The sequence below is a fragment of the Mobula hypostoma genome, chromosome 10 (genome assembly GCF_963921235.1).
Source record: "Mobula hypostoma chromosome 10, sMobHyp1.1, whole genome shotgun sequence".
NCBI lineage: Eukaryota > Metazoa > Chordata > Chondrichthyes > Myliobatiformes > Myliobatidae > Mobula > Mobula hypostoma.
In genome coordinates this window covers 95,187,492-95,202,788 of record NC_086106.1, presented here as the reverse complement: position 1 = coordinate 95,202,788, position 15,297 = coordinate 95,187,492, and the positions used below count along the sequence as shown (strand labels likewise).

General features: G+C 42.2%; 1 protein-coding gene across 6 annotated transcripts in view; it reads left to right on the top strand.

Moving 5' to 3' along the window:
* Positions 1 to 15,297, top strand: part of LOC134353050 (synaptotagmin-like protein 2) — a 118,364-nt gene that overhangs the window by 90,189 nt on the left and 12,878 nt on the right. For all 6 annotated transcript variants that reach the window (XM_063060888.1, XM_063060884.1, XM_063060886.1 and 3 more), the window contains 4 exons: positions 1,997 to 2,106; positions 4,649 to 4,750; positions 9,723 to 9,892; positions 12,149 to 12,251. In XM_063060888.1, coding sequence (XP_062916958.1) covers positions 1,997 to 2,106; positions 4,649 to 4,750; positions 9,723 to 9,892; positions 12,149 to 12,251 — 485 coding nt within the window. The remainder of the gene's footprint in view (positions 1 to 1,996; positions 2,107 to 4,648; positions 4,751 to 9,722; positions 9,893 to 12,148; positions 12,252 to 15,297) is intronic.

The window sequence follows — 15,297 nt, the reverse complement described above, 5'->3', positions numbered from 1 at the left end:
TTTTCCGATCTCTTTGTACCAACTTTGTTATTGAGTTTATAATTTTGAAAAACTAATAAAAAGATTTAAAAAGAAAAAGAACTCTCCCAAGGCAACTTTCCTGCATTTGGCTTTTGTTTTGTAATTTATTGATCTAGAAATAACAGCCGCTAACAGAGTGGTCAAATTTCTTCCACTCCCTTTGTTGGAAAAGTTGATGTATTTCCAAACCATTGACGTGATGACCTTCAACCCAATATTCCGTCTGTACAGAAGGCATTGTAAGAAAACAATGGATGTTCCTACTATCCCGTAACATGTTTTCTTGTGAGAATTGCACCCTTAATGAGCTCAATTTAACTGTATGATAGGTCTTTGAAAACAATTTCAGGTAGTAACCTATTAAGGTTCAAAATAAACTTACTATCAAAGTGTGTATATATATATTAGTGACGTTACCATAAACTACCTTGGGATCCATTTTCTTGCAGGCGTTTACAAGGAAAATGAGAAATGTAATTAAAATTTATGAGAAACTATACATAGCACTCAAGATTATTTAATGCCATTTCCTGTATACAAGTGTAAATGAGAACAAAATAATTGTTACTCTGGATCCGAAGCAGCACAAAAAAAGAACCCGACAGAGGATAAAGAGCACAATAAATATAAATACATAAGAAAGCTTATATACCCAGGACAAAGGCAAAGACTGACAACTTCCAATGTGCAATATGCAAAAATAAGACAGACTGTAAAAATAGTAACAATACTGAGAACTGAGTTGTAAGGAGTCCTTGGAGGTGAGTTTGTAGATCATAGCATCAGTTCAGTCAGAGCGCCTGAAGTTATCCACTTCAGTTCAGGATCCTGAACTGTTTCTGAAACTGACAGTATAGGACTTAGGGCTTCTGTATCTCCTGCTCGAAGGTAATCGTGAGAAGAGGGCATGGTCTGGGTGGTGGGGGTCTTTGATGATGGACGTTGCTTTCCTGTAGCAGCGCTCCATGTAAATGTACTCAACAGTGGGGAGACCTTTGCCTGTGGTGGACTGGTCTATATCCCCCGCTTTCTGGAGTACACTTTGTATAGTGTATACACTTCTGGTATCCTGCTGTGTTGAAACTTTGTCATTAAATGCTTTGTTCTCAGACGGATTATCTTACTCCACATTTAGTGGAAGTTGCACCTTTTCCTTGTGATATTCTCCATGTCAGTAATGCTTCTCTGGGCAATTGGCTAAAGAGAACCACAGAATCTGGCAATAGTTATGGATCATTGACTTAGGAGGAGTTACTAGGCCTTAAGAGAAAGAAGCACCTAACATCACTGTAAGTAGTGACGGAAACAATGGCTTGAACTGCATAGTTGAGCTTTTCTACTCCTTTATACATGATTTCAGACAGTCAACTCTATTATCTTCTTTTTCTTTTAATGCCAACACTGTGATATTTTAAAAGAAATATTGATCATTCATGGATGAGACTCAGGCACCTCCATCATGGGCACAACTCTCCTTACCGTCAAAGGCATCTTCAAAAGCTAGTGTCTCAAGAAAGATATAGCCATTGCTGGGGACCCACACCATCTGAGACGTGCCTACTTGGTTACCACCTTTGGGGAGAAGACACAAGAGCCTGAAGATCCAGGAACAGCTTCTTCCTTTCTGCCAATCAGGCCCCCAAATGGTTCACAGACCCATGAACATTAACTTGTTATTCCTTTTTTTCTGCACTATTTATTATTTTTTGTAATTCATAGTAATTCCAAGCCTTTGCCTTCTACTGTTGCTGCAAAACAATGAATTTCAAGTCATATAAGTCAGTAATAAAAATTCTCATTCTGATGTTTTGGCCTCTAAACTGGTTCTTTGATGTGGTTAGTGTTAAGGGTTACGTACAATCTAATACGTAAAGATATACAGTAATGTCATGTGCACAGTTCATTGTGCTGAACGTCCTTGCTTGATGCCTGAAAGGGTTTTTGTATATTAATGCCAGCTTTCTTTATTCCCCAGGTAATATTCAATTACCAACTGATGACAAGCCACCTGTAATAAAGACTCCAGTCCTGGAGCATGCCAGGGTGAAGGAGCTGAGCAAGTCTGTTCCCATGCTGATGCCTGAGGTATGAAATATAATTGTGAATAGGTGGTATACATTAAAATAACATCATGAAGGATCCCACCCATCCTGCTAATCGACTGTTTGCCCAACTCCCATTGGGGAAGAGGAAAGCACTATCGTGTCAGAACCACTAAACTCAAAAACTGTTACTCCCCCAAGTCAGCAACTCCACCCATTAAACCCACTCCACTATCCCTATATATTCATCAGCCACTCCTCTCCACAGCCCCTCAGCACCCTTCATCCCTCCATGCATTCCTACTTTACACTTACACTTCACACTTCAAATCTCCAGTGACACGGTCACTGTCCAACTGTGTTTTCGTATGTCCTGCTGTTACCTACAAGAGTTCCTCTTGCTAAGAGTTACCTTGTAAATTTATCATTCCCTGTCAGAGTCACCTTATGTATAGATATTCTTGCACCTAGCGTCAATTTATGTAAAATACAATCAGCCGATGTATATCAGCTAATTTTATGTATGAAAAGATCATACTCAAACGATTACTTATACTTTGTGTTTTATAGAATTGCTCTTATATTTATATTTCTTGTATTTTTTTTGTTTTTTTTAATTGTTTTTTATACTTATTGTGTTTTTTTTAATGCTGCATCAGATCCAGAGTAACAATCATTTCGTTCTCCTTTACACTTGTGTACAGAAGAATGACGATAAATAGTCTTGAATCTTGAGGGAATTGCTGGTGCCATAAATGAATGGATGGAATTAAGACCTCCAGAAAATCCTGAGCAGTAAAAGTTGAGGGAATTAACATCACCAATTCAAAATTAACCTGCCTACCCCAGTCCCTGTGTTACAGTTGTTTCTCTTCAACTACTATAAAGCATTGCCTACTTAAGGAAAGTCGGATTTTTAATACAGAACTTCAAATCATGTAAATTCTTACAAATTCACAACTGTTCGGTGTGAGGTGACTGAGCATATCGCTCTTGAAACAACTGTTCAAGTCTGAATTCTATTCACAATTTACTCCATTTCTTGACGACAAACTTGTGCTTCTAAGCATGGGGCAACTACTTTGAACAATGAAGTTGTTGTGACCAACATGAAAAATTACATCATTATTTGAGAATTTTAGATGACTTCATCTTGCAATACTAGTTCTCTTAATTTCTCACACTTATTCATTGACACCAGACGAATGTTATTGAAGTCTATCATGACTTCACCTGATTCTCCCGGAGCTTCGAGATGCAGTGAGCATGTACTACAGTTTGCCTTGCTGGTGATGGGCTGGATAACCATTTGATTATTATCATAAGGTTTGAATATTAAACACATACTATCCTGAAAAATATATTTTTACCCTATTCCATGTCACCTAACGCTTGTGCAACAACATTTAGAGTCATAGACATTGACCGCACAGAAACAGGCCTTTTGGCCCATCTAGTCCATGCTGACCTGATCTAGTCCATCTACCTAGCCCATCTGTACCCTGGCCTTCCATACCTCTCTAATCCATGTACCTATCCAAACTTTTCTTAAATATTAGAATTGATCCCACATCTATCAATGGCATTGGCAGCGTGTTCCACACCTGCCCCACCCTCTGCATGAAGAAGCTCCCCCCCTCAGATCCCCCCCCATAAATCAGCTAAATTTAGTTAATGTTGTTTGTTAATATTTGCTGTGTGCAATCGCCACTTCTGACTTTCCAAACACTGTCACCCAAAAAAATGCTTTTTATCTTCAGCTATTTAAAATCTAATATTTAAATGTTATTTCCATTGCTGGGTAGCTCTGCTCCATGTCCAACTTCCAGACAGCACTAATTGTTTAAGAGACAATAAACAAGATGTCCATTTATCTACTCAGCTGACTGGCAAATAGTTAACTAGTAATTGAATAGATTTCTACTAACATGTTGGCTACTATCATAGACTAATCTAGATAACCAACTCTGTGATAGAGTAGTGTTTAGCGTGATGCTATCATAGCCTGGGGCATCAGGGTTCGGAGTTCAATTCCATTGCCATCTGTAATGAGTTTGATCAGCCTTCCTGGGAGTGCATGTACTGCTTAGTAGGTTAATTGGACATTGCAAATTGTTCTGTGATTAGACGAGGGTTAAATCAGAGGGTTGCTGGGCAGGGTAGCTCATTGGGCCAGAAAGGCCTGTTCCAAACTCTTATCTTTAAATTAAATAAGTATAAATAAGCAGTTACTCCGTAAGACACAGGAACAAGACTTAGGCCATTCAGTCCATCAAGTCTGCTCCACCATTTGATCATGGCTAATTCATCTGTATCAAACCTGTTCTACTGCCTTCTCCCCGTAACCATTGACACCCTTACTAATCGAGTTAGGTTCATGTGGACCATAGTTCCCATCTAAGCTAGTCTCATTTGCTTACATTTTACCCCAACAGTAAATAACTTGGTTTGCAGATGGAAATAAATAATCAGTGTGTGAAATTGTGCTTGTGACAAAGGATCTTGCAGATTCGCTATGATTTCTATTTGAAAGGATATTGAGCTCTTTTATTCAACTGGTCTGTCGGTCTGTCTTGTTTTGTCAGAGTGAATCTGATTCGGCCTCCGAGATCAGCTTCAACATTGGATGGCACAGGAAGACACCCAGCGATGCCAGCCATTCTTCAGATATGGCATCGGTTTCTTCGGTAGGAATTTATCCATACAAAATCTTGACGTGTTCTAAACCTGTTTAATGAAATCTGCACACAATTATTCTAACATAGACTGTATATGCGCTCTTGAACCACAAAAGGTCAGAAACTTTTTCTTTAGTCTGGGTGTCTAATCTTGCAATACAGCCCTTATCCTCAGGAGTTCTGGTTTGTCTTGTTGGCTGCTCATACTGTATATTGTTTACTACATATTTTGGTGGTGGAATACACCTGAATGCCAGTATTCCTTCAACTTTGAAGTTTAGTTGTTACCACAGGCCGAAGAACAGTTAATTACATGCAGAGAAATTTGCGCCATACTGCTTGGTTACCTGCCTCGCTACTGAATGGGATTTTCATGGTAGGTATCCTCCGGATAAAACAGAGCAGACTGCAAGTTCCAACCTGAGGGTGCAGTTGAAAGGAAAAAGAACCATTTGCAAAGGAAAAGTTGTTGTTCTTTTGATAATCAGTTGCCCATGAAGAACAAGAGCTGGTGGTGGTGGTGCCCTTATGGTGCAGCTGATGTAATGAAGTGTGTGCCCAGAGCCTCTTGTGGGTGATGTTCAAATGGTGACCATGGTGGAGGGTTCTGCAAGTCATCATTTGTTTGTTATTTTTCTGTGACTCCTCAGTGTATAATTTTAATATTGCAGTACGCGCTTTCCTGTAGTTCTAATCATTAGCTGATCATACCTGCAAAGTAATGTATGTACAGGAGCAGCCAGTATTAAATTGGCTAGTGATGCCTGGCATGTTTGTGTAAATAGCTTGTGTTGATAGACAGTTTGCTGGATGTCCAGCTGTGCAGCAATGACCCTTGATGAGTGCATTTGCCCATCTCTCCCTGCTATCCCACTTTTCTAAAGTCCTGAGACTGATGGACTCTGGTGAAGGACCTGACAAATACTCCTGTAGGTTGTTGGCGTAGGAGGTAAACTGGGGGAGATTTTGATCACATCTTAATGCAAAGGTTTTAAATCTTCAGACTATCACACCTACACAAGATTATTTTTAGTATCCACCCCCAGCTCCACAGAAATAGACAGACTTTGTTTGTTTCTTCAGCTTCTGTATGTTACACGTATATGAAAGAATTATTGCCTTGAAATTAACTCACACAACACTGTTACAACAGTTAGCTTAACCTGGATTAAGTTTTGTTTGTGACCATTTCCAGGTGAAATTCTAGACCAGTGATGTAGGTTCTGCACTGAACCTACGTGGAATGATCAAATTTCCCATATAAGAAAGAAAAAGAAAGAAAGATTAGCTTCATTTGTACATGTACATTGAAATGTGTTACTTCAAACTGAATCCGTGAGGATTATGCTTAGCAGCCCACCAGTGCTGCCACACATAGCAAGCCCACAACTCACGAACCCGTATCCATATGTTTTTTTGAGAAGTGGGAGCAAACTGGAGCACTCGGAGGAAACCCACGTAGACTGTGGAGAGAATTGAACTCTGGTCTTACGGCTGGCTAACCACTCATCTACCGTGCTGCTCTACCATGGTGTCATTCCACAGGAACTTCAACCATGGAGTCACGGAGTTGTGGGGCACAGAAGCAGACTTCTTGTCCATTATGTTTACGCTGACCGTGAACCCTGTGTATAAAAATACCGACCCTCAGTCCCATTCTGACATCTTGGTCCATGGTCTCCTGTTGTGCCAAGATGAGGCCACCCTCAGGGTGGAGGAGCAACACCTTGTATTCCATCTGGGTAGCCACCAACATGATGGCATGAATATCAATATCAGAAAAAAAATCCCTCCCCTACCCCTCTTCCTCTGTTCCCCATTCTGGCCTTTTACCTCTTCTTACCTGCCTATCAATTTCCCCTGGTCCCTTCCTCCTTCCCTTTCTCCTATAGTCCGCTCTTCTCTCCTGTCAGATTCCTTCCTCTCCAGCCCTTTACCTTTCCCACCCACCAGCTTTCACCTGTCACCTTCCAGCTAGCCTCCTTCCCTACCCTTACCTTCTTATGCTGGCATCTTCTCCTTTTCCTTTCAGTACTGAAGAACGGTCTTAGCTCAAAACATCGACTGTTTATTAATTTTCATAGATGCTGCCTGACCTGCTGAGTTCCTCCAGCATTTTCTGTGTGTTTCTTTGGATTTCCAGCATCTACAGACTTCTTCATGTTTATAATTATATATCCTTCCCTGTCCTGTCAAGTTTTTTTGGGGAGGGAATGAGTTTCTGGGAAAAATGAGGAAAGTGCAGGATGGATATATTCCAAAAACAGAGAAATACTCAAATAGCAAAATAATACAACCATGACTGACAAGGGAAGTCAAAGATAATGTAAAAACAAAAGAGAAGGCATACAACAAAGCAAAAATTAGCAGGAAAATAGAGGATTGGGATGCTTCTAAAAACCTACAGAGAGCAACTAAAAGAAACATTAGGAAGGAACAATAAAATATGAAAGCAAGTTAGTAAACAATATCAAAGTGGGTAGCAACAGCTTTTTCAAATATCTAAAAAAGATAAAAAGGGAGATGAAAGTCGATACAGGACCACTAGAAAATGAGGCTGGAGAAATAATAACGGGAGGCAAGGAGATGGCAGAGGAACTAAATGAGTATTTTGCATCAGTCTTCACTGTGAAAGATACCAGCAGTGTGCCAGATGTTGAAGGGTGTGGGAAGAGAAGTGAGTGCAGTTAATAATACAAGGGAGAAAACTGCTCAAAAGTCTGAAAGACCTAAGGGTGCATAAGTCACCCAGACCAGATGAGCTACGCCCTAGGGTTCTGAAAGAGGTAGTGGTAGAGACTGTGGAGGCATTAGTAATGATCTTTCAAAAATCATTGGACTTTGGCATGGTGCCAGAGGACTGGAACGTTGCAATTGTCACTCCACTGATATGATGCAAATGAATACTGATATGATGCACTTCTAAAAATAACAATATATTTAAAGCCATTTTCAGGTAAGTGGAAGCATCATGAGTGTTTACAGTGCTGACTTTGGAAGCATTGTGAACAGTTTTGGGCTCCTCATCTAAGAAAAGATGTGCTGGCACTGAAGAGGGTTCAGGGGAGGTTCACAAAGATGATTCCGGGAATTAAAGGATTATCATACAAGGAATGTTTGATAACTCTGGGTCTGTACTTACTGGAAATTAAAAGGATGAAGGGGATCTCACTGAATCCATCTGAATATTGAAAGGCTTAGAGAGAGCAAATGTGAAAAGGAGTTTCCCATGTTGGGGGAGTCTAGGACAAGAGGGCACAGCCTAAGGATGGAGGGACGTTCATTTAAAACAGAGATGCGGAGAAATTTCTTTAGCACGTGGGTGGTAAATTTGTGGATTTGTTACCTCAGGCAGCTGTGGAGGCCAGGACGTTGGGTGCATTTAAGGCAGAGCTTGATAGGTTCTTAATTGGACATGGCATCAAAGGTTACGGGAGAAGGCCAGGGAGTGGGGCTGAGAATGGGAAAAAATGTTCAGCTATGATTGAATGACAGAGCAGAATCGATGGGCTAAATGGCCTAATTCTGCTCCTATGTCTTATGGTCTTGTAGTTTAATTTTTTTTACTGTTGCTGACACCTCCACCTCACCTAGCAGCTCCTTCAGCTACTGTTTGCTTGAACAATTTAGTACTCAGAACCACCTCTATCTTACCTTAAACCAGTGCCCTCTAATTTTAGACATCTGCACCATGGGAAACAGACACTGGCTATCTAGCCCATCTCTGCCTCTCATAATTTATACAGCTCTGGCATGTCACCCCTCACTCTCCCTCACTTCAGGGAAAGAAAACTCAGCCTGTCCTGCTATCCAGGCAACAGTCTTGTCAATACTTTCTGCATGCTCTCTAGGGTAACCACATCCTGATGCAGGCACCCATCGTGGGGTATTACCAGGGAAGGATGGTCTTAAGCCTGCAGTGGCAAACTGGGATCCCCGTAAGGAAGTAGAGAGATTTACCTAAATCCCCTTCCCTGCCCACTCTTGAATGTTCTGGTCTCCTTACTGATTCCGCTTGCGGATTATGATCTGCCATCACCCCTGCCAATTCCCAAACCCTGTATTTGGCTGCCACTCCACACTGATGCCATTAGGCTAGGGTTAAATTGGGGATTGCTGGGCAGCACAGCTCGAAGGGCAGAAAGGGCCTTCTTCACGCTGTATCTCAATAAATAAATAGATGGATGAATAACTATTAATACAATAGAACTGGGTTGCATTGTAATATGCCAGTCGAAAACCTGCAGGTGCTGTAAACCTGAAACAAAACAGAGTCCTGGAAACTCGAGACAGTCAAGCAGCATCCATGGAGAGAGAAACTTCCCTAAGCGCTAGGTTTTGCCCCCACCACAGGCTATAGTCACAACGGGGCTTTGGCCAACCTCGCACGCTTGGTGTTGGGAGAAGGGTGCTGGCTGCCGCATTGTCAAATCTGAGGTCTCAATTGTGGGCAATGAACTGCATTATGTCAGTGTCATTTCAATGTATCCTTCGGGTTCTCTGGGGTTTCTGAGTAGTTGTGTGTGTATGCTGTATCGAGTAGTACTGTACAGCTTTCTGCAGGGCGCCTCTGCCCTCTGGTTCTCAGTTATTTCTGGCTGCATCATCATGTGCTTGTTTTCTTAACTTGGCATGTGAAGATACAGAAAGTGCAACTTATATCCTGAGTGTTTTGTACTGATTTCAAAAATTAGGAGAACCTTTTTTTATACTGTTGGTAAAGCAAAGCTTGATTATTTACTAAGTATTCTGTTAGTTACCAAAGAATATTTATGTTTCCAGATAAACATTTATTTAAGCTTGCAGTTGCTTCCTGTGGCTGATCATTTGAGGAGTTTAACAGTTTTGTAGACCTAAGAATAGATCTCTTTGTACCAATTCATTGTATCAGCTATTTCTTGCAACCTTTACAAATAAATCTAGTCTGAATACTGATATGATGTACTTCTAGAAATAACAATATATTTAATGCCACTTTCAGGTGAGTGGAAGCATCATGAGTGTTTACAGTGCTGACTTTGGAAGTATTGATGCCCAGGGGTCAGTTCGGTTTGCCTTGGATTATAATGAGAAGAACAAGGAGTTCCAAATCTATGTGGGTGAATGTAAGGACCTGGCAGTGGTGGATGAGAAGAAGGGACGAACTGACGCGTAAGTAGATCTTGTTTTTCAATGCTTTCCCTCTGTTCCTCTTCCTCTCATGTCACTGTTTTAAAAACTCCCCTGACATTATGGCATTAATCACACCCATGACATTACAGGAAAGATACTGACATGGATATGGAATGGCTGACAGGCAGGAGTCAGCGAGGGGGAATAAAAAAGACCTTTTCTGGTTGGCTGCCGGTAACTCGTGGTGTTCCTCAGGGGTCAATATTGAGACCGCTACTTTTCACATTGTTTGTCAGTGATTTAGATAATGGAATCGATAGCTTTGTGGCAAAGTTTGCAGATGATATGTAAATAGGTGGAGGGGTAGGTAGTGCTGAGGAAGCAATACAATCGCAACAGGACTTAAGACAAATTGGAAGTATGGGCAAAAAGTGGCAGATGGAAAACAGTGTTGGGAAATGTATGATAATGCACTTTAGTAAAAGGAACAATAGTGCAGACTATTACCTAAATGGGGAGAAGGTTCAAACATCAGAGGTGTAGAGGGACTTAGGAGTCTTCGTGCAAGAATCCCGGAAGGTTAATTTGCAGGTTGAGTCAGTGGTAAAGAAGGCAAATGCAATGTTGGCATTTACTTCAAGGGGAATAGAATATAAAAGCAAGGAGATAATGCTGAGCCTTTATAAGACACAAATCAGGCTGCACTTAGAGTATTGTCAACAGTTTTAAGCCCCATATCTAAGAAAGGATGTGTTGTCATTCGAGAGAGTCCAGAGGAGGTTCACAAAGATGATTCCAGGAATGAAGGGGTGAATATATGAGGAGCATTTGGCAGTTTTGGGGGGATCTAATTGAAACCTACCAAATGCTGAAAGGACTAGATAGGGTGGATGTAGAGAGGATGTTTCCTATGGTGGAGGTATTCAGAACTAGAGTGCACAGCCTCAAAACTGAGGGTTGATCCTTTAGAATAGAGGCAGGGAGGAAATGTTTTACTAGAGAACAGTAAATCTGTGGAATGGTCTGCCACAGACTGTGGTGGAGGCCAAGTCCATGGATGTATTTAAGGCGGAACTAGATAGCCTCCTGATTGGTCAGGGCATCAAAAGATATGGCGAGAAGGCAGGTGTGTGGGGTTGAGTGGGATCCAGGATCAGCCATGATGGAATGGTGGAGCAGACTTAATGGGCTGAATGGCCTAATTCTGCTCCTGTGTCTTATAGTCTTATGGAGAGAAAAACAATCTGTACTGGAGTGGCTGAACTCCCTTTCTCAGTTTTAGATTTTAACACAAACCTCTACCACATTTATTTCAACACACACACAATGCTGGAGGAACTCAGCATGCCAAGCAGCATCTATGGAAAAGAGGGCAGTCGACGTTTCAGGCCGAGATTCTTCATGAGGACCGGATTAAAAGATACGGAGTCAGAGGCCTGAAATGTTGACTGTACTCTTCCTAGATGCTGCCTGGCCTGCTGCGTTCCTCCAGCATTTTGTGTGAATTGCTTGGCTTTCCAGCATCTGCAGACTTTCTCTTGTTTGTGATTGGGCCATATTTATTGCTTTATACTTTTATGCTTACCGTTCCTCCCTCACTGACACAATTCACATGAGTCCTTTACTATATGATGGACAAGGGAACCATCCTGCATTACTTCAACAAAAATCCTGGGCTCCTTTGGAAGTTTAGTTGCACCATTTCCCTTCCTCTCTCAACGAGACACTCATAACAAGCCTGGCACTTTCCGAAGCTACAGTTACTCATATTTAACACGTGGGCTCATAGTTTAAAAAAATCATCTAAATGCTTATTATTTATGCAAAGTAATCGTTTTGGAAAGTAGTGTAAATCATGTGATAGGGAATCCATGATTCATTTTAAAATTCATTAAAAACTTTGCCTAAGTAACTTCTGAAAACTTAATGCTATCTCTTGCTCGTGTGTGTGTGTGTGTGTGTGTGTGTGTGTGTGTGTGTGTTTAAATATATGCATATGTGCATATATCCTTAAGGAGGCCACACGTTGAGGCCACATGTAGACTGTTAATGTTTCATTTCACTGTGATTACCTAATATGAAACAGTGAAAAATGCATTTAATGTGAGCATGGAAATATTAAAGATGATGTACAGGGTAAGTTTATTTTTACACAGAGAGATAGGTGCCTAGAACAGACTGCTGGGGTAGTGAAAGAAGCAGATGTGAAATAATTGATATCATTCAAAACATTTGAAAATGCTGTACTTTATTATAAATTGCAGAGTTGAGAGGTGTTGTTTTGACTAATTACAGGTATGTAAAGACCTACTTGCTTCCAGATAAGGCACGCATGGGCAAGAGGAAAACCTCTGTCAAGAAGAGAAACACTAATCCAATCTACAATGAAATACTGAAGGTATGATGGCACCTGAGCACTCAAAATACTGGAGGAACTCAGCTAGTCAGGCAGCATCTACAGAGAGGAGGAACAAAGAGTCAACATTTTGGGCTGAAACCCTTCATCAGAGTTTGTTGGATGAGATAGTTGGGTTTTAGAGGAGGTTATCTGCATTCTGATAAGATTTACCAATTACATTTAACATATTTAATTTAATTTGCCCTCCTGCCAATAAATGTTAATTCTTGATCTCAAATTCTTCATATGCCATTGGTGTGGTCATTCCTATTCCACCAATAGTATAATGATATTTCCTTCAGATTAGATGAAATTGTAATTTAATTCAGAAAGTGGCCAGAGCGTGAGTGGGCCAGTGAAGGAGTGGAGCTTTGAGGCTTTGACTCGAGAGATTCTGGCAGTTTTGGCAGTTGGTCTGTGCAATGAAGTCAATCAAGATTTGAATAGATCAGCAGAAAGCCGTTGATTAGACAATCAAGATTTGAATAGCTCAGACTCAGCAGAAAGCAGCTGATTGGGCAGTCGAGGTCAGGAGACCAAACATTTTGAAAAGCTCAAATAGATAAATAGAGGGGTAGCTCAAGCGAAGCGGCCAGTGAGTGAGTGGGCCAGTGAAGGAATGGAGCTTTGAGGCTTTGACTCGAGAGGCTTCGACGAGAAGAGGTGGAGGACAAGCTAGCTCGCAGTTAGTCTTTACAATGTCTCCTGAGACAGTGATGTGCCTCTCATGTGAGATGCGGCAGCCTTGGGGAAACGCCCCTCACCCGCAGAGTCACATCTGCCAGAAGTGCATACGGCAGGGCGATCTGGAAGACCATGTAAGGAATCTGGAGCAGCAGCTGAATGACCTTCGACATAAGGGAGAATGAGGCAGTCATAGATGAGAGCTACAGGGAGGTAGTCACACCTAGGCTGTGGGAAGCAGGTCGTTGGGTGACAGTCAGAGGGGGGGAAAGCGAAGGTGAGCAGACAGGTAGTGCAGAGCACCCCTGTAGCCATTCACCTGAATAATAAGTTTACTGTCCTGGATACTGTTGGCAGGGACAACCGACCAGGTGTGAGCCACGGTGGCAGGGCCTCCGGCATTGAGTCTGACCCTTTGGTGCAGAAGGGTGGGACGGAGAAGAGGAGAGCTGTCGTCATTGGAGACTCTATAGTCAGGGGAGCAGACAGGAGATTTTGTGGACGTGAGAAGGACACCCACATGGTTTGTTGCCTCCCAGGTGCCAGGGTCCGGGATGTCTCTGACCGGGTACATGACATCCTGGTACGAGAGGGAAAGCAACCAGAAGTCATGATACATGTTGGGACCAACGACATAGGCAGGAAGAGGGATGAGGTCCTGAAGTGTGAGTTTTGGGAATTAGGCAGAAGGCTGAAGAACAGGACCTCAAGGGTGACGTTCTCAGGATTGCTGCCAGTGCTACGTGACAGAGATGGTAAGAATTGGAGGAGATGGCAGTTGAATGCGTGGCTGAGGAGTTGGTGCAGGGAGCAGGGTTTTAGATTTCTAGATCATTGGGATCTCTTCTGGGGAAGGTGGGACCTGTACAGATTGGATGGGTTGCACCTGAACTCGAGGGGGAGCAATATCTTTGCAGGTAGACTTGCTAGCATGGTTCAGGAGGGCTTAAACTAATTTGCGAGGGGGATGGGACCCAGAGTGATAGAGCAGTGAAAGAAGTGCATGGAGTAAAGCCAGATCTAACATACAGAGAGGCTTTGAGGGAAGAGAAGCAGAATAAACGGTGTAAAGACAGTAAGGTAGAAGGGCTGAAATGTGTGTACCTCAATGCAAGAAGCATCAGGAACAAAGGTGATGAACTGAGAGCTTGGATACCTACATGGAATTATGATGTAGTGGCCATTACAGAGACTTGGCTGGCACCAGGGCAGGAATGGATTCTCAATATTCCTGGATTTCAGTGCTTTAAAAGGGATAGAGAGGGCGGAAAAAGGGGAGGAGGGGTGGCATTACTGGTCAGGGATACTATTACAGCTACAGAAAGGACGGGTAATGTAGCAGGATCCTCTTTTGAGTCAATATGGGTGGAAGTCAGGAACAGGAAGGGAGCAGTTACTCTACTGGGGGTATTCTATAGGCCCCCTGGTAGCAGCAGAGATACAGAGGAGCAGATTGGGAGGCAGATTTTGGAAAGGTGCAAAAATAACAGGGTTGTTATCATGGGTGACTTTAACTTCCCTAATATTGATTGGCACCTGATTAGTTCCAAGGGTTTAGATGGGGCAGAATTTGTTAAGTGTGTCCAGGATGGATTCCTGTCACAGTATGTGGAAAGGCCGACCAGGGGGAATGCCATACTAGATCTAGTACTAAGTAATGAACCGGGTCAGGTCACAGATCTCTCAGTGGGTGAGCATCTGGGGGACAGTGACCACCGCTCCCTGGCTTTTATAATTATCATGGAAAAGGATAGAATCAAAGAGGACAGGAAAATTTTTAATTGCAGAAAGCCAAATTATGAGGCTATAAGGCTAGAACTTGCAGGTGTGAATTGGGATGATGTTTTTGCAGGGAAATGTACTATGGACATGTGTTCGATGTTTAGAGATCTCTTGCAGGATGTAAGGGATAAATTTGTCCTGGTGAGGAAGATAAAGAATGGTAGGGTGAAGGAACCATGGGTGACAAGTGAGGTGGAAAATCTAGTCAGGTGAAAGAAGGCAGCATACATGAGGTTTAGGAAGCAAGGATCAGATGGGTCTATTGAGGAATATAGGGAAGCAAGAAAGGAGCTTAAGAAGGGGCTGAGAAGGCCTTGGCGAGTAGGGTAAAGGAAAACCCCAAGGCATTCTTCAATTATGTGAAGAAAAAAAGAATGACAGGAGTGAAGGTGGGACCGATTAGAGATAAAGGTGGGAAGATGTTCCTGGAGGCTGTGGAAGTGAGCGAGGTCCTCAATGAATACTTCTCTTCGGTATTCACCAATGAGAGGGAACTTGATGATGGTGAGGACAATATGAGTGAGGTTGATGTTCTGGAGCATGTTGATATTAAGGGAGAGGAGGTGTTGGAGTTGTTAAA